The sequence below is a fragment of the Physcomitrium patens genome, chromosome 3 (assembly GCF_059467195.1).
Source record: "Physcomitrium patens ecotype Gransden chromosome 3, ASM5946719v1, whole genome shotgun sequence".
Taxonomy (NCBI): Eukaryota; Viridiplantae; Streptophyta; class Bryopsida; order Funariales; family Funariaceae; genus Physcomitrium; species Physcomitrium patens.
The window spans coordinates 22,077,164-22,096,371 of NC_143412.1; the positions used below are offsets into that span (position 1 = coordinate 22,077,164).

The window sequence follows — 19,208 nt, forward strand, 5'->3', positions numbered from 1 at the left end:
GGATCAAAAGCATGGAAATAGCCACTTTTTCCACGTTCACAAAGAAGTCGTTGCCTGAAGTAGGCGTTTATTACACTTCGAGATGACTTGGAATTTAAGTAACAGTGTGATATTGCACGCAAATCTTTATGATATCAGAGATTCAAGTCCTGTACACCATTTAAGGATTCTCAAAACTTTGTGCTAGTTCTCAAGAATGTTCCGACATCTCTCCGCTTTGAACTTTGTGCTGCCCGCTGCCGAAGTTGATGTACAGTTTCCGTGAAAGAGACTTAACATCATCAGTTGACTGGGGAAAATCATGAGGTCCTGCTCTGTACATGAGTCACTTGAAATAATGGCAGAAGCTTATGTTTTGGCCATCATTGCAACAGACCATGTGCAGCACAACCAACCAACAGACATGGATGTTTTATACCTTTTTTTCTTTTCGGAATCTCTTTTTCAATGCATAGAAGCTCAGCGTCGAACGTGGTTATATGTTTCATCATGCGTAGAACCTTTTTCCTTACAAATGTATAGTTCTGTACGGTGCGGTCACTTGTATAGGAGTTCGTCCAAATGCGAGTACTCTACAGAACTTCTACGACATTAAGCATCATATTCAGGCGATTCCAGTCTTAATTAGATTGAGCCTACTACAATTTCTCGAATCAAGTAACGCAAAAATAGAAAAATGCTGTAAAGGAAACATCATTTATTCGTCAGATTGTCTGTTCAAAGCCTCAGATTCCAAGCATTGCTGTCAAATTCCAAATCGATCAGCATTGATGAACTCCATTATTTGAAACTTGTGATTGCAAACGTGGGAAACTGCAACATGTCATTGATCCACTTTTGCTTTGTCAACTTATAATTACAGTACTTACATGCGTGGGTTGATTTCGTATTATTTCAATGAGTAAATAGACCTTTGGCCTGGTGATTACCACATTGCAAAGTCATTTTATGGGTACTCTAAAAAAAGAAAAAGAGCATCAATCAGTCTATATGGGGGTTTTTTTTGTTTACTTACTTATTATTAATATTATTTTTATTTTTCTCCCTGTGTGCTTGATCCACTACATCACACATCACAAAGATAGTCAATTTTTTTTTTTTTTTCAGAAATAGGCCTCAACAGTCGTTGCAGACCTGCGTTGACACCACTAGCGTCTTGCCAATGATAGTTATGTAACAATCTCAACAATATGTTTCAACTCTCTTGATCAGATCTCTTCTACTCTCACAAAAAACAAGCCCGTTTGATTGTCATACTTGGAGCATGAACAAAGAGGGTTTGACTAAAGTACAGAAGGTTTATTTGAAATTAGGATTTTTAAGGAAACAAGGTGTAACACACAACAGCACAATGTATAATGCTACAATGAAAAGCACCATATTGAGATGATTTATTTGGTACAACATTGTCTGTCACATGTAAACATGATCACAGCAGATGATACAGCACATTCAAACAAGGAGAGTAGTTGCAGGGAAGGAGAAAATGTAGGAAGGCATGCTGGTGGAAATGGCAAATCTCAACAGATTGTGGAGGACAACACACAGCATACTAAAATTAGTATGTTTGGAATGAATTCATTAAGAAAATAAAAAATAAAAATGTTAAAAGAAAAACTTTTAGATGTAATTAAATGTAGTTTTAGGTGTTTATTTCTCCACTATTTGAAATATTTGAACTAAGTTTTGAAATTAGATGAAAAGAATGTTTTGTAAGAAAAGAATACTTAAATGTTTTTGTAGCTGTTAGATTTGACAAAAGAAAACTTTAAAAAAATTTAAATCTAAAACCATCATTACTTTAGATACAAAAAATAGGACTTAAATAAAAACTAAAGATATCTTTGAATAATGGGACTTCTTAATAGAATCCAACTTCAAAATTGCAAGAAAATGGCACATACTAAATTCAAATAAAACCATAACAAAAGTTTGCACTTTTTAAGAGTGAGTGTTCAAATTTGACTTATTTATTGTTACTGTTATATAAAAATAATAGATCCTAATTTTTATAGTCTTAAAGAATCTACTTTAAAAAATTAATTCAATCAATAAAATTTCATCTAATAAAATTAGGTATTTTTTGGAAGAGACAATCATAAGTTGAATATAAAATTCCAAATTTTATTTTGACAAAGAATTAAAAAGATGCTAAGTGTCTTCTTTTCAAATAATCAATCTTAAAGTATACAAAGAAATATAATCTTTTTTAACTATGAATTTCTCAAAATTAATTGTATATATGTTTTAGACACTAGGCATACTATAAATATAAGAATATAAAAATATGAACAAAAATTGAATAATAAAATAAGTAGATGAATTTAACATGGTTACCATGAGATAGGAAAGAAACTAATAAGAATCTATATCCTTACATCTATATGAGAGAAAAAACATCTTAGAATATAAGAGTCCAATATCCACGTGTTGTAATTTTTGCTTCCAAAAATAGGACCAGATTGATTTTTCTAAAACAACAATTGAGATTAGGCTTTATTTTTATTATAAATCTCAAAGAGTTAAACAAATAGATTAGATATATTTCTATTTAGAATTAGGAGAATTTAAAGAAAAATATTTTTATAAAAATGCAATAACTTATTTTTAAAGAAAAGATTATTAGTTAATCATACTTAATATTCTTTAAAGGACATAAGATCCCACTATTCTAGAACCTTTCATATATAAATAGATGGTAGTAGCTAAGCATAGCTTCTAGTCTTGCTTTTACAATTCCCTCATTTATTTTAAGACAATTGACAAATTAGAATTTAATCTAAGCAATTTTAATTGAGACAATATCTACATAATATGAGATTTCAATACTAAAACTACCAAGAAATCAATAAGAGATTAAGCAATAAGAAGTTATTAGTTCTATGTTAAGAATTAGTAATTATTAATAAGTGATAAAGAAATTACTTAATCTTCATTTTTCATACATATTACCAAATGAATTAAGACATTATAACACAACTTCTAATTTAGTTATACAACTTTGTGGAACAAAACCAAGCAGAAAAAAACATTAAAATATCAATCTTGGCATTGATAGAGTTATAAGAATATTTTAGTGTAGTTATTTAATAAAATAATTTTATAAATTTATTTTTCAATATCATTGTTAATTTAATATATTATGTAGTCTTATTATTACATGTGTATTACAAATTATGTAATCATAATAAATTTGTTAGGAAAGATGTTTGAATTTATAAGAATTTTATAAATATAAATATACAAATAGTTTTATTCTATAACAATATTTGTTGGAGTAATTGTTTTGCTATTTTAAACTTGTAAAATATTTTATATTCAAGTGAATTTTAAAAATTCTTCTAGCAATAAAAATAATATATATATATATATATATATATATATACACATATTCACTACAAATTTAACTTAAACGTTTCCTAAATAAAAATTATATATATTTACATATATTGAATTAATTAAGTATTATAAATGTCGAATTATTTTAATAGTTGCCGTTGTACATTTTTTCACAACAATAAATTTTCCGTTCCTCAATGACACTTTTTCCATTCTAGTAACCATGAAAACTTGTATAAAAAGTACCTTGAATTCATTTTAGGTTTCCAAAAAGGTTATCATAGATTGTGCTTTGTGCTCAACATTTTTGGAAGAAATTAAGGCTGAGACTTCAGAAATGCAAGGTACAACTGTCAAAGTGAAACCAAGATCTAGTATATTTGCGTTGCACCATCTTTCCGTGAAAATCAGGGGTTCCGGAGCTAAAGCTACCAATGTAGCCATTCCATGCAAACATGTGTGGTGCGCCAAAAACATTATAAATCGTAGTACTACAAGAAACGAGACCACAAGCTGGAGGTGACAAAGCAATGGAGTTGGGTGGTGCGTGGATTGTATTAATTTGCTAAGGAGTGAATTCTCAGATGGTATACATGTTCTTGCTAGAACACATTACGGCTCAAGGCACTATGAATGATTCATCTGCTTTTCAGCTGAAGAATTGAAGGCAAGTATTCCATCTCTACTCACCAAGGCATCAATGTTCACGTCAGTACCGTCCACAGGCACAGCGTCATCCCGGATCTGGGGACTGTATGACAATGCAACTGCAATCCCAACGTACTCTTTCAGAAAAACATCCGAGACAGGAGGTAAAACTTCTTAAACAAAGAAACATATATATATATATATATATATATATATATGAAAGGCAGGTATGAAATCCTCAACATTCTTACAATCATCTGTATGGTATGTATAAAATAGCTAATAATAAATTCGGGTGCTAGATCTAAGTATTCGAGTGAAGCCAGATGTTCGGAAATCCAGACAAACACCTGGTTATTGATTGGAACGGCTTGACCATTAGAAGTGCTCCTAAAACTCTACTCACGGATGCTGGATAACATATGAGACAACAACTCAACTAAGCTGAAGTAAACATCACCGGCAACAATCTCATTAAGTCATCAATGTCCTAGGAAACTCACCTAGCAAGGGTCGCTTCCATCCTTTGTCCTTAGCAAGAAGCAGATAATTTTGGAGAAAAAGGTCGTAGTACCTGCATGTTAGTACCAAAACATTCAGTCAGAAAAGAAAATTTATTGGTGCCGTAATCCCTGGTGTATTTTGGCAGCTCTCAAAGAAACTACTCAACTCCAGAGCGGCATTCAAGTCCGAAATCTCACAAAAGTTGCGCTGCTATGGTCCAAAAAACATAACCAGAAACTCTGGTTTGAGAGCAACGTTGACAGTTTGAAAACCAACTTGGGGAAGATATACCCACTCCTTGCAAAACATTCAGATATTCTCGGATCACTACGAGGGTAAAATAAATATCCATATACACATGCAAACCTTACCCTCCACCACGTCCAAGGCGGCCCCCCTTTCGATCGAAAGCCAATCCTGTCCAATCAGAGACCAAAGTTTACCCATCAGGATAACAATGTCAAAGACAGCGTATCGATTGTAAAACAAACTGATAAATTCAGTATTCCGAGAACCTAGTCCTAGATGGGAAACAACTCCAAATTAAAGGAGCATGTATGAATATTAAAATGAACAGTAAACGGTAGAGGTACCTGGCAGTAAGAGCAGGTCCAGGGGCTCAGTTGTCTGCATCACTATTGGATCAATACGAACATTCTATCAGCGAAATGTAAAATAATAGTCAGCACAGCTATACTCTGCAATGGCATTTGAAATTCCCCAATAGAAGAAGTGTTTTTGCTTACGATGAACTCTAAAATATCCCCAAGACGTGTGAATCCAGCTTTCTGTAATATGTTGCATTTGTTCAACTAGTGCATTGACATAGAATAAGCAAGGGCATTCTGCAGCGAATGCTTTTGCAAAGAGACTCTAAGAAAAGATTAACACTCCAAGTTCCAGGCTGAATGATCTCGTGAAAACGTGCGGTTAGAACTAGTGAGAATACCTTCATCTCTAGGGTTTCCTGTGGAATCTACCAGGGTAGGTTCCAGAATGTTCATGTGATTGGCTATTAAATCGTCCTCGGTGTTGGTGATGTGCAGCATCCGCATATGGCTTTCTTTGTCTTCAATTCGCGGCACATAAACTTTCATTCCTTTTAAATACAAGAAAACTCATGCTGTCATAATTGACGACCTCAGCAACTAGACCACATACTTCCAATACTCAGCATATAAGATCCCACAAGAAGAATTAAAAATAAAAATAAAAAGTTGCCAAGCTTATTGCAAGTTATTTCAAGGAAATCGCATTTGAATCACCGGTACTGAAACCTAAAACTCTTCGAATGACTGGGATCACACACCTGCGTGTTGCCGTTGCTTTTCAAGAAGGTCGGCTATGATGAGCGAAGTTTCCACTTCGCGAAGGCTCGCGCAGCTCACGTAGGCGCAAATGCGCTTGCTCTTCTGATACCACTCCGCAGAGAGTACATGCTTCTGGATTGCTTCATCTGCCATATAGCACAGTAACCAGCTCATCATCGCTTTACAGTTCCAAGTTAGATCAGCCCGAATCATGTAAACGTACCACTAATTCTAGACCCTACAAGCCACCCTCAGCCCACTGCTTCAAGACCCACAAATTCTCAGTACGATATTGCCACTCCCGCACGACGTCAATCCAATTCCAGCTAAACTAGAAGAAAAGAAGTGTCATTCGACGCTAAATGGTGCTACTTCGCACTAGTTCACAGAAACCTAGACCTTGGGTACGTCTCATTAACCCAAGAGCAGTTACTTTCAAGAAAAAATCGCCAAAGGAGGGAAAAACACGAGAGTAGATGAATCCGGCATCTCTAGCTAACCTTCCTCACGCTTCAACTCCGCCGGGAAATTACGAAGCTCTCGTCGCACAATGGTCCGGAGCGCTTTCTTTTGCTGGCGCACAAGCTCCAGAGCCGTTTCCGCGGGGTTGATAGTAGCCATGGTGGTCGCCAGCCTCCGTCCTAGCTGCACTACTTGCTGCATTCAGATCTTCTGTCTACTCCCTTCTGCCTCTAAGATTGTATATATTTCTCTATCCTTCAAACTCGGCACTCATCAGCATTCCTGACATATAGTATAGTTTGAAATTACTCCGAGGTTTTAGACATGGCACGGGAGGAAAACATAACCCTGGACATAACCCATACGATCCATTCACATGACGTCTACACTGCCATATTGCAACCGCTCCTGTGATAATGATCCAGCGTATCGGGATAACTGACGACTTCCACGAAAATACCACTGTTCAGGGATCTCAATTTTGAAAGTTAATAGTGAGCAAGTCCCTGCAGAATTCTATAGCATATTATTATTCGATGCCATGGTGATAAAGGTAACATCAGGAAGAATACCGACGAGATAATCGTGACATGAGACTCTTCACTTTGATTACAAATGTGCTTGCTGAATCAGCTATTTCAGCTAGCAAGTGCTGTACACTGAATACTTGAAGGTCTGCACACCGTTATGCTGCATGCTGTGATTCTTTGACGAATAATCGAAACATTGCGACGTTAGTCCCTCAACTGGAACTTAGGTATATAGGGTTAGTAAATGTAAGTAATGCATGCAATAGAAGTTCTGTACAAGTAAATAAAGCATATATTGTGTGCATATTTCAAATGTGTTTAATACATGAAGCTTTATGCCATTGAGACGGGTGCACCCAGAGCATTTGCACCCGTTCATATGAATGTAACCGTTATGTTTTGTAAACTGTCAGTTTAAGTTAACTGCTTTTTCTAACATGCCCGGTTAAACTGATTGTGATTCAGGATGGGTTCTCCTCCAAGCACTCCGATCAATAATAAGTGAGGGGCCAACTTTGGTCCTGTCAATGGCTTTGTAAAAATATCAGCTCTCATATCAACAGTGGAGCAATATTTGAAGTAATTTTTTTGGATTTCAGTAAGTTGTCAGATGAAATGATAATAGACAGTAATGTGTTTTGTGAAATTGTAAAATTTTGTAGTATTGACTAGGACAAGAGCATATTGATTATCATAAAGGATTAGAGTTGCAAAACTAAGGTGGGCATATTGCTGAATGTCGTGAAGCCAGATAACTTCAAAGGCGGAAGTGGCCATGGCCATGTATTCCGCCTCCATGTTGGAAAGTTCGATTGAATGTTGGCGCATCAAATACTAGCTGATTGCACCTCCAGAGAGCAAGAACACATAGACTAAGGTGGATCATTGTTAGTCCATTTTTCCAGCCTAGTCCACATCACTACATTCAAAGAGAGGTTTAGATAGAGTAAAGATAAGATAATATTCAAAGAATATAGGTGAGTGTATTCCAAATATACCAAAATGCATGTTTGCACGTTTGGATGTGTGGCTCACTCAATGTTGGAGTGAAAGCATTTTCTTTAGAAAAACACAAAGTTTATGGCTACAACTAGATATGGTCAAATAATATCTTTCATTCAAATGAATTCCACCACTTCATAGTTATGATAGTATGTAAGAGTTGTCACCTCTTCTTCATTCAACTACTTGCGTTCAAAAATCTAGCTCCATACTTCACTAGATTTGAGCATGTGATGGCTCTTTGGAGAGCTACTCAATATATACATAAGTACACCAAATCTCACTTCCTAAAATTCTCTATAATATATTTTATGAAGAAACAAAGCCACTAAGCAAAGAATAACAATGTGGAAAGTTAACAAAGAGAAGTACAACTCCTTAAAATCTCAAATCCAAATTCGAAATATACTTTGAGAAAATCTCCAAAGAAAAATCTTAAAGAGTGACAAGTTCTTTTTTTATCCAAAAAAAGCACCATTAATTCATAGTAACTCTTATTGATGCGATTGAGAGCTTTTAAAAAAGCTTATATAGACAAGAACAACTCTTCAAAATCTCAAATCCAAATTTAAAATATACTTTAAAAATACCTCCAAAGAAAAACCTAAAGAAAGATTGGCTCTTTTTTTATCCAAAATAAAACACTATTGTTTCATGTTAACTCCACTTGGTACAATAGAGAGCTTTTTAGAAAGCTATTAAAGAGAATGGAGTTAAGCTTTGATACATTTTAGTAACTCAAGATCATTACTTGCAAGCATAGTATCATTGAAGTAGAGTATGAGAGTCACAAAACAAAGATCCCAATAGAAGATATACACATTACAGTCTATTTTGGAGTTCATAAATTTGATGGTTGTAAGAAAGAAGTCAATAATATGTAAGGCATGAGTTCCAAGCCCAATCATCAATCTTGAAAATGATGAAAATTCGAGCTAAAATAGGTAGAATGAATGTTGGAAGACAAGTTAACTAACCCAAAAGGTATAAATGCAAGAGATATTGAAGGAAGCTATGCTCAAGATAAGATACAAAAACTCATAAGGTTACAAGGTGCAAAGATCAAGAAATTGATAGAATTACTTTGCAAGGATATTAAAATTTGAACAACATTATGCAACAATAGAATACATTCATTATGTATAATGGAATTATGCAAAGCCAAAGGTGCATCTTCAAAGATAATAGAATCACTCATTGAAAGAGTTAGAATTGGAGCATTGAAGGTAGTAGAAGTGGATCTAGAAGAACCATCTAGATCCAAAGTGAAAGACATAGCAAACATCAAGGCAAAGACTCCATTGCCAAATAGACCACTTAGATAGAAAAATAGAAATAGGAGAGTTAAAGTAGAGTTACTTGAAGAAAAATAAGACCGAATTGCTTTATGAGAATAAGAAAGATCTTTATAGAAAGCGCCATTGCAAGAAATTAGTATTGCATTGGTGAGTTTATTTTGAAATTTATAAGTCTTGTTGAGAGAGCTATACATTAATAAAATACATATGTAAGTTTTTGTTGTGAGCTTGATGCAAAGAAGATTAAGAATTTTTGTAAAGAATGTGCTTCCAAAGACACAAAGATGAAAGAAATCAAGTTTACATTTATGCCATCTTTTAAAAGAAGTTGTGACTTATGAAATAGCTTTAGTTGGAATTTGATTTTGAAGATATATTTCATATATAATAGCTTCACCCTAATAGTTATTTGTTAAATTGATATTATGAAGTATATAATATATGGTATTTAATAATATTTTATTTTTTGTATTCAATAATATTATTTTACTTTGGAATATAATCTATTGTTAATTAATAATATATACCATGTATATATAGGTAATTATCAAATTTAAAAGAACAATATTCTCTTCCTTGATTAGATCAAAGAATGCGTAGTTTAAATTCAGTTTGGATCTCAATTCATACATGAAAGATTTTGAAGAATTCAAAGCACTTATTTTTTTTGTCAAAGAAGATGAAGAAAAATATAGCAAGAATAATCATCAATTAAAGACATATAATATTTGAAGCTGGAGAAGGTTGAAGTCGCCACTTGACTATTTAAATTTGAATGTTTAAATTTAAGAAGTTGTATGGTATAAAAAGTAGCAATTTTAGAAAATTTAGTAATAGTTTTTTTTTATATAAGCTAATTGAACAAATTAAAACTAGAATATTTTTTAAGAATAGTCTAATAGAAAAATTATATTAAATGAGTTATTTTAATGTAGATGTATTTATATGCATAAGACAGTGATGCTACTATGATGTTTGTTTTCCATTGATTTGTTAAGAAGATGATGTTTTATGAAAAGTTGTGGCATTTGTATAAATTAAAAGTTGTAGAGGTAGATGACGTTCATATTGTTCAGCAATAGAAAGAAAAGCTAGAATAAGAGTCACATTATTGGAAGGAGCTTGTATCAAAAGTTCATAGCCAAAAGAAAGGCTATTGAGAGGTGATGAATAATAGTTCTCTTCCTTGCTTTGATGTATCTAAGAATATAAAAAAAATATCAAAAGATAGATAATCTAATGTCAATAGTTTGGATCAAAGATAGCAAAACTTATAGAGATTATTTTTTTGAAAACAAGGTGTGATACAATAGCAAAGGCATTTAAAAGCAAACTTGGAGATTTGATGGTACTAAGTTCAAAGTTGCTAACCAAAGAAGGTGATGGCAAAAAGACATATAGATGGACAATAAATCTGTCAAAATGATGGATGGATTGGTTGACAATGAAAAAAAATTAAAAAAACATGAGGACTTGTGCGGACTTAAGTAGAAACAATAACCACCAAGTAGGGGCCTAAAGATTGAATATTCCGTATATAGATGAAATCAGCTAAAATTGAAGAGTCATGAGAGACTATAATCTTGAGTAGATAGAAATTATTTATTAGAGAAGAATTAATAAATATTATATAATTGGAATCAAATAAGCAGCACTTTTGATTTTTAATAAATAATCTTATCATATGTTCATTATATTATTTTATAAAAAATAGATTTTTATAAAGATCTAATATATAGAGGGTATTTTTAAGTTGAAAGATATGTCTATTTCTTAATCATATTTAAATTTTGCCTTTATTATAAATTGATAATATTTTGTTATTTGTAAGATGTTTTTTTATTGTTGTAAAGAGAAAGAAATTCAAAGTCAAAAAAATGATATCTTATATGTGATAAATGATGAATGGCTCATGTATCAACAACCTAATGATTTCTTTTGATTTTATCAAATTTCAAAGTCCTTTTTGAGCAATGAGCTTAAATATAATAGAAATTTGTAAAAAAAAAAAAAAAAAAAAAAAAAAAATAGAGAGAGAGAAATTTTTTTAATATCTTATATTTTTTAATTTTATTTTTATTTTTTTGAATGAATATTGTATTATGATAATATTTGCAATAACTTTTTTATGTTTTTAAAATAGCCAAAGACCTAATATTCCATCTTTTTGAAATGAAGACATAGGATTGTTGGTTTAGTCTTGATTTTAATAAATTTGAAGTCTATTGTGGTAATTTTTATTATAGGACAGAGTTTCTACTTGCTTTTTACTTTGCAACCAACAAAGAAAGCTTGAATTTCTAAAGAAGAATTTTTTATAACTATTTTATATATATATATATATATATATATATATATATATATAATATTAATAAGATAGCAGTTTTAGTTGTTTTTAATATTTGGATGATAATTCCATATTGAGATGGTATAAATTTCATTTGAGCTAGAATTTCCATTTGAGCTAGAATTATAATTCCTATAGAATGGCATTGTTAGAAAAGTATTTTGAAATTATGCAAATATTTTGTAATAAATTTGCTTGCTTGTATTTTCTATGTTATAAACTTTTCTTTTAAATAGGCTTGAGTGACTATATTACTTATTCAATATGTAGTTTCAAATTCTAATCATGCTTCATTTACAAATTAATATGCTCTAATATGGAAGAAAATAGAATTATCTAGACAATTTCAAATGGTAATAAGAATAACCTAATTTTTTGTCAAGGACATAAATTTCAAAAAACTAAAAGTTCAATACACTCTTGTGTCACTTAAAAAGACTAAAAAAATCACTTAAAGATTATATAATATTAAACTAGAATGGCTTTTGTTAAAGACAATAAGATTAGAAAGTTTTGAAACAAGACTAAAAATTAAAAAGGAATTGATAAGAATAAAGAAAGCTTCACTCTTGCTTCCATACATACTATCCAATTAAGAGATATGTGGTGATATTCTATAGGACCTCCAATACATATTCAATTTGCAAGACATATGTTTTAACTTGCAAGGTAAGTTTCTTATATGCGCACCATATTATAAGCTTGTATCATAAGCTATTTATACTTTTGATACATTGCTAATTTGTTTCCTAAGTTTTTAACCTATTAATTGACTATAAATATGTATAAAATCAAATACGTATCTATGAAGCTTTTAAGAAGCTTTGCCATAAGATAATATCAAATTTATTTATATTTGTTTTTTATTTAATACTTCTTATTTACGTAAATATTTATATTTATAATATTATCCTCCTTGTTAGGCATAAGTTTTATGAGGAGTGGCCATCATATATTGAGAAAGTCTAAGATGCAACAAATTGTATTTGCTACATAGTCTAATCTTTATCTCTTTGAAGGTGGTTGAAAGATCTTATCAGCTATTAATAATGTCTTGTTCTAAGGATGGTAAACCACTTTGTTATTTGGTCGTTGTTGAGGCCTTTGTAACTTCTTTCAAACAAGATATTTGTAAAACCATCAAAAGTAATTTCTATCTTCAATAAAATCACCAAACATTAAAAATCTCTTTTGAGGTTGTAATATCAAATGTATTGTATCTTGCTATCTATTTGAGGAAGAACATGTCATTTTTGAAGGTCTTTATTTCAATTATGTTATCTTAAAGGCTGTAACAATTACAATGTCTTATTTGATAAGTCAACCAATGATAGATCTTGAGTTGAATCTACTGATTGTTGGTTCTCTACCTTCTTAGCACTACAAATACATATAAATTACAAACAAAGATAGAAGGTAAAACGTAATCTTTCTTGAACTGCATTTCTTTTATAGCTGTGACATATTATACTTCATCTTAATTTTGATGGATGTCATTAATGAAAAGCATCAACCTTTTCTATTGTATTTAAAAGATTCTTAATTAACTTCTATATGCATTCATTAATATCATATCTACACCAATGAATAAGATATTCGAACCTATTTTAATGCCACCTTGAATTTAAGATTTCTTCTACCTCAAATTCTTAATTATTATCCATTTCTATAGGAGGATGTGGTATTTTTTTTCTTCTTAAGATATTGACTACCTTACATGGTTCAAAAAAAGACATAAAGAATATAAGATGGATCTTCAAAGATTCTATTATTGTATGATAATGTGACTATATAGTAAAAAATAAAAATATGGATGTTATTATAGAAGAGCCTAGTAAAAAAATATAGTAGAAAAATAAGAATAAATGATAGAAAAGTAGTAAAAGATTTAGTTTTAATGTTGAATTTTTCTAGAAGAGTCTTCTATTTACTTTAAAGATGCATAAATAAGCCAAATTAAATTAAATGAAATAAGAAATTAATATAGGCATATTTAAGAAAGAATTAAAAATAGGATAAAATAAAACTTACTTCAGATTATCAAAAATTAATAGCCATATAGGACCAATTTTCAATCTAAATCAAAATGAGGCCTTGATGCATAAAACCACTTCTATATGGCAATTTTGGAGTTTTTTGGTAGATCAAAGAGTGGAATTTGAGAAACGAATTGAGGAGAGATTTTTGGACATTATTTTAATATTTATTAAATAAATGTTTAATTTTTGAAGAATTTTTAAAATTAATAATGTTTTCAATTGATTTAGATTTTAAAAAATAAAAATATATTTACAAATTTGAGGATTTCTTAAGTTCTTTGATATGTATACTAGTGAATTTTAGAAAATGTGTTGGTGTAATATTTATAAATGTATATGAAAATTATGAGATCAATCAAATAATTAGATTGAAGTGTGTGAGGATTTTTGTGGATTGAGGTCTCAAAAATTAGAATTTGAAGGTCAGTGAGTGTTTCTAAGATTTTCAGCAAGTTTGCAATTGTATAAATTTTTTTTTTTTTTTTTTTTTTTTTTTAGATACTAGAATTAATTTTTAATATTTAAGTCAAATTTGAAAGCAATTCAATAGTTCAAGAAGGAGATATTGGTGCTAAAAGTTCAGTATTTAGATTAAAGTAGGAGGCTATCCAACATCCAATTGGATTATCTTGCATTTCTCTCAATTCCTAAGTATGATCAACTTCATCTTTTTTGTGCTTATTCCTAATTAAGATATTAAAAATTATGAAAATTTTGAATTAATATGAATGATTTGATTATTGATTGTTGAGGTTCTATTTTGCTATTGGGTTTAGTTTAAGATTTGTCTATTATTTGGTTAAAATTAGGATTTTTTAGGAATTTGGTTTAGAGCTTTATTAGGATTTTATTAGGATTTTTTTAAGATTATTTTAAGATTTAGGGTTTTATAAGGATTTCATTAGGATTTGATCTAAGATTTGGTCAAGATTCAATTAGAGTTTCAATTAGGATTTGATATAAGATTTGATTAAGATTCAATTAAGATTTTTATTTTTAGTATTTTTAATGATTTTTTTATTTCTTTAATTTTTATTTTTAATATTTAAAAAAAAATATTGTTATTATTTTAGGAATTTATTTTTTATATTTTTTTAAGAATTCTTGTTATTTTTCTTTGAGATTAGGTTAGAACTTCTTTGAGTTTATTTTATAACTTTTTTTTAATTTATTTTGGATTGATCAAAGTTGATTAAGATTATTAAGGTCTACTTAAAGTTATTTAAGATTCTATTAAACTTGGTAAGATTTTTCTTGTATTTCTATTTATCTTCCACAACTAAGTATTTAACATGTTTTGAAGCAAGAACTCAAGTAATATAACACTAATAGATGTAATCAATAAGTAAGTGAATTGATTTGTTCATAAATAAAAAATGGTCCAAGCCTATAATAATACAATTTGTCAGAAAAAGAGACTAGTTTTGATATTGCGACAAAGTAATTATATCTTATTACCAATGTGGAATTGAGTTTGCTTCTTGCAATAGGCATTTATATTGACATTTTATTGTTCTTGAGCTTCTTTTAGTTGTACCTCCATTGTTGTATATAGCTCAATTAATCATTTTGTAAAATCTTTCACCATAGATTATCAACTTTTAATAAGCCAAAAGCATCAAATTAGGGATGGTAATTATAATTAAAAATATATATATTTATTGTGTAAAAGAATATACAATATTATTATAACCAAACTTTATTAATAATAAAAGAATTGTCAAATGATCTTATTAATAGTTGATGGTATACCTCAAATATTGCTCTAAACTTGATTTACATATTCTATTTGTCTATTGATTTGATGATGAAAATTCAAAGATAGCTTCATGTTTACTTTTAGAATCTTAAAAAAAAAAAATTAAATTCTTCATACAAATTGAGTCTCCCTATCTAATATAATATCTTTAGGCAATTCATAATAGTGGTAGATATTGTCAAAAAAAAGCTTAGTTATTTCTACTCAGTGATAGATTTTATACATAGTACAAAATATGTCATCTTGATAAAATAATCTATTATCACAAATATAAAAACATACAAACTTGAGACTAAAAGATTTGTGATAAAATCCATAAAAACAAAAGACCATGGTTGTTGTAGAATAGGTAATGGCTAAAGAAGTATATAATCTCAATAAGAAGGAGTTTTTGATCTAAAACAAATATTAAATGATTGTACAAAGTCTTTTATTGCCTTCTACATTTAAGGCCATTAATAACATTTCAATATTACGTCTAAAGACTTATTGTATCAAAAATATTTGGTTGCTAAAAAATTATGACAAATTTGAAAAACGTATGATTATGCTTTGATTTTTGAAACCTATAATCGTCCCTCAAAATAGAATAGATTATTCTTAAACCTAAGCCTAGAAGTTTCATGAGACTTAGAAGAATTATTCTTAAAATCATGAACAAAAAGATTAAAGTATATATTTAATTGAACTTGCTTAAGAAAGGTTGGATCAATAGTCAATTTTGATTTTATTTCTTGAAGATAAAAATATTCATTGATATGAAGTACTCAAGGTTCTTATACATATACATAATAACTGAACTAAAATCATCTTTTAAATAATGATACTATTTTTAAAATAAATCCATGATTATAAAAAGAAATTCTTTGTTATGGATCTTGTTGTTAATCTTGACTGTTCAAAATTTCTTAGAATGAAAGTACTAAGTAGAGGTTATCATTTTTTCCTATTTATAATAATATCACATCTTTAGCAAAGTTTGAAGTATTTTTCTTTATAAAAAAATACCTTAAAAAAATCAATACAATACAAGATTAATGCAAAAATAAATGTTATCTTCAAGACTTCAAAAAATGATTCAACTTCTTTATTCTAATCAAATTTTTCTTTATATGTCAAATGTGTAAGAAGAGCTACAACTTGAAAAAGTTCTAAATAAATTTTGATAATAATTACCAAATCTAAAAAAACATTTTGTATTTTTAATTACTTTTAGAATCTTTCAATCTATGATAATTTGGATTTTTTTGAGATCTATTATAAGACCATCAAATGAAATGGTGTATCATAAGAAATCAACTTCAATAGTGTGAAATACACACTTTTCTATCTTGGTGTATAGACTTGCATTTTTAAGTTTTTAAAGTATGTGACAAATATGAAGTTTATGCTCTTCTATATTCTTAGTATAGATAAAATTATTATTTAAATAATAGACAACAAAATCATTAAAAAAACTCACAAAAGATATCATTCATTATTTATTGAAATGCAACTAGTGTATTTGTAAGTCCAAAAAAGTATGACATTATATTTAAAATGCTCATACTTAGTTTAAAATGTAATCTTCTATTTATATATATATTTTTTTAATATATACCAAGTTGCATATTCTTTATAGATCTATTTTTTTATAGATTTTTGCTTGATTGAATTGATTAAAAAGTCTTAAAATCAAAGATAGAGGATACTTATTCTTAATGGTGATCTTATTGAATCTTCAATAATCCATACATATTTGTAAAGATCCATTTATTTGCTTTACAAATAAAATAGGAGCTCTTGCTAGAGATTTAAAACGATGTATGAATTTTTTAATCAAGTTCTCATCAATGTATTTCTTAAGTTCAATCAACTCATTTTGCAATTAATTATAGATTGGTCCAAATGGTGGTTGAGCTTTGTCTTGAAGATCAATGGAACAATCATGGAAACAACATTCTAGAAGAATATCTATATTTGTTTTTCAAAATATCTTAATAATCTTAGTATTGGCTTAAAATGCCATTTAAAGTCTTTTTTCCATCAAAAATAAATATAATATAAATAATAAAAGTTGACCCTTTTTTTGCTATATGCATAAAAGTTCTTATAGTTATTAATAATGATTTGATTTTATTAGATTTCTATTCAATTAGCAAGATTTTGGATTAAATTATAGAAAAAATCTAAGTTACAAGAAGTCTAATCTATTTGAATATTATACTTTTGTAGCCACAATAATCCTAAAATAATTGGATTTGATGGAGATCTAATGACATTGAATATTACTAAGCTATTATGATCTTTATTTCCTACATCAAAAGGAACTATTTCATGGATAACATCTCCAAAGAATAATAAATGATCATTTATGATTTCTACATGCATAGATTTTTCTTTTTTTTGACTAAAAATATTTCTTATTTTTTAATAAAGATCTTGTATATAAAACAAGTTGAGGCTGCTAAATCTAGCAAGGTAAAGACCTTATGATTTTTTGATCTCAAATAAACTTCTATTATAAAATAAGGTGAGAGATCTAAAGAGAGAATAAGATCTTTACTAGATAATATGCAAGATTTTAGTTGTTTAGTCCCTATTGTAGCTAGAGAAATTTGTTTCTTGACACATCTTCTTTGGCAATCATATTCTTTATTTTGTACTTATATTGCTTCTTTGAATAATGTTGAGTAATGTGCTTAGGTTCTCCACAATATAAGCATAAACCTTCTTGACAATGTCAAGTTTTTTTTTGCTTAATAAGAACTTTGAAATGTATCGTATCAATTTGCATAAGTTTTGATCTTGATAAATAAGCTTTTTTTAACTTAGAAATTATTATCATGGCTTGATTTGTTCCTTTTCATCTAAATTTTTATTCTTCACATCTTTCAAAGAGTTGATTATCACATACAATAGCTTGAGCAATAAATTCCTCTATTGAGTGTGCATTGGACATTATTAAAAATAAATCTTTGATGTTATCTTTTAATCCATGTCAAAATTGATTGATAAAGACTTTGTCATTCAAATCTACATCATAAGGAAGATTTTGGAATTCTGTAATATATATAGTAGCTGAATATGATCTTTGTTGTAAAGATATAATTTTAATCTTTGCTATCCTTTCTTGATCACTTTTTCTAAAAGTAATTATAAGTACTTTTAAGAATGAATTTAGATCATAAAAAAGACTTGAATCTTTTTTTTATTAAAGATATAAATCAAGAAAGAATATTTTTAGATAGAAGTGCACCTATAAATCCAACTTGAATAAATCCATCAAGATATTAAAAAAGATGCAACTTTAGATAGAGTTTTATTTATTGTAGAAATTCTTGAAATTTTTATCTTGTTTCATCAAATTTCTTAGATATACTTATCCTTGCCTCTCTTATATTTGAAGTAATAAGACTTTTTGGATTTAGTTATGAATTTGATTTACTTGCTTCTTTCAGTTGCAAAAGTTCTTAGCATAGACTTTGAACTTTATTGTTGACGTCTTCTAAAGGTATTAAAATACTACCTCTATAATTGATATTAGAAATACAAGAGATTTCTATTCTTAAAGTGTTAATAATGTCTTGAAGATCTCCAATAGATGCAAATCCATTTTCACTTTTGTCAAGAGTAGTATCAATAATTTTTTCTTCAATATAAAACTCAAACAAATTCAAAAGTCAAATTAGAAGAAGATAATCTACAACTTCTAATATCAAATAAAAGTTTCTACAAAAAAAGGTAGTCCACTTTCTTTAAGAAAAAAAATTAGTATTAGAAAACTAAATGTGAATTTAAAGATGAATAGCTTGCAATTTTCAAACCACAATAATAGAAGTGAAATAATCCACTCATTTTTAATACAAAATAAGGACAAGTTAACACTCTTGTCAAACTATCAAAAACATGAATCTTAGAGAACTGAAAGATCAATACACTCTTGTGTCATTCAAAAAGACTAGAGAATCATTCAAAGATGGTATAATAG

At 29.0% G+C, this 19,208-nt stretch overlaps 1 protein-coding gene across 3 annotated transcripts; it reads right to left on the minus strand.

Annotated features, from left to right (window-relative positions):
* Positions 1-3,859: 3,859 nt before the first annotated feature.
* Positions 3,860-7,111, minus strand: LOC112279522 (5-formyltetrahydrofolate cyclo-ligase, mitochondrial). Of its 3 annotated transcripts, none has more exons than XM_073533095.2 (8): positions 6,836-7,111; positions 6,302-6,446; positions 5,801-5,947; positions 5,441-5,590; positions 5,085-5,126; positions 4,863-4,908; positions 4,491-4,561; positions 3,860-4,106 (listed from the first exon to the last, which is right to left on the minus strand). In XM_073533095.2, exons 2-8 carry the CDS (start codon positions 6,420-6,422, stop codon positions 3,967-3,969), a joined length of 717 nt encoding a protein of 238 aa, XP_073389196.1. In that variant the 5' UTR covers positions 6,423-6,446; positions 6,836-7,111; the 3' UTR covers positions 3,860-3,966. The 3 variants fall into 3 exon arrangements, with proteins under 3 accessions (XP_073389196.1, XP_073389195.1, XP_024369812.1); XM_073533094.2 differs by having other exon boundaries at positions 6,302-6,545; XM_024514044.3 differs by lacking the exon at positions 6,836-7,111 and having other exon boundaries at positions 6,302-6,813.
* Positions 7,112-19,208: the final 12,097 nt, after the last annotated feature.

Coding starts and splice junctions, on each gene's coding strand:
- LOC112279522 (XM_073533094.2), bottom strand. CDS start 6,464: ATGCAGCAAGTAGTGCAGCTAGGACGGAGGCTGGCGACCACCATGGCT. Junction 5,948..6,301: donor GGAGTTGAAGCGTGAGGAAG/GTTAGCTAGAGA, acceptor GCTATATGGCAG/ATGAAGCAATCCAGAAGCAT. Junction 4,107..4,490: donor ATGGAAGCGACCCTTGCTAG/GTGAGTTTCCTA, acceptor TTGGGATTGCAG/TTGCATTGTCATACAGTCCC.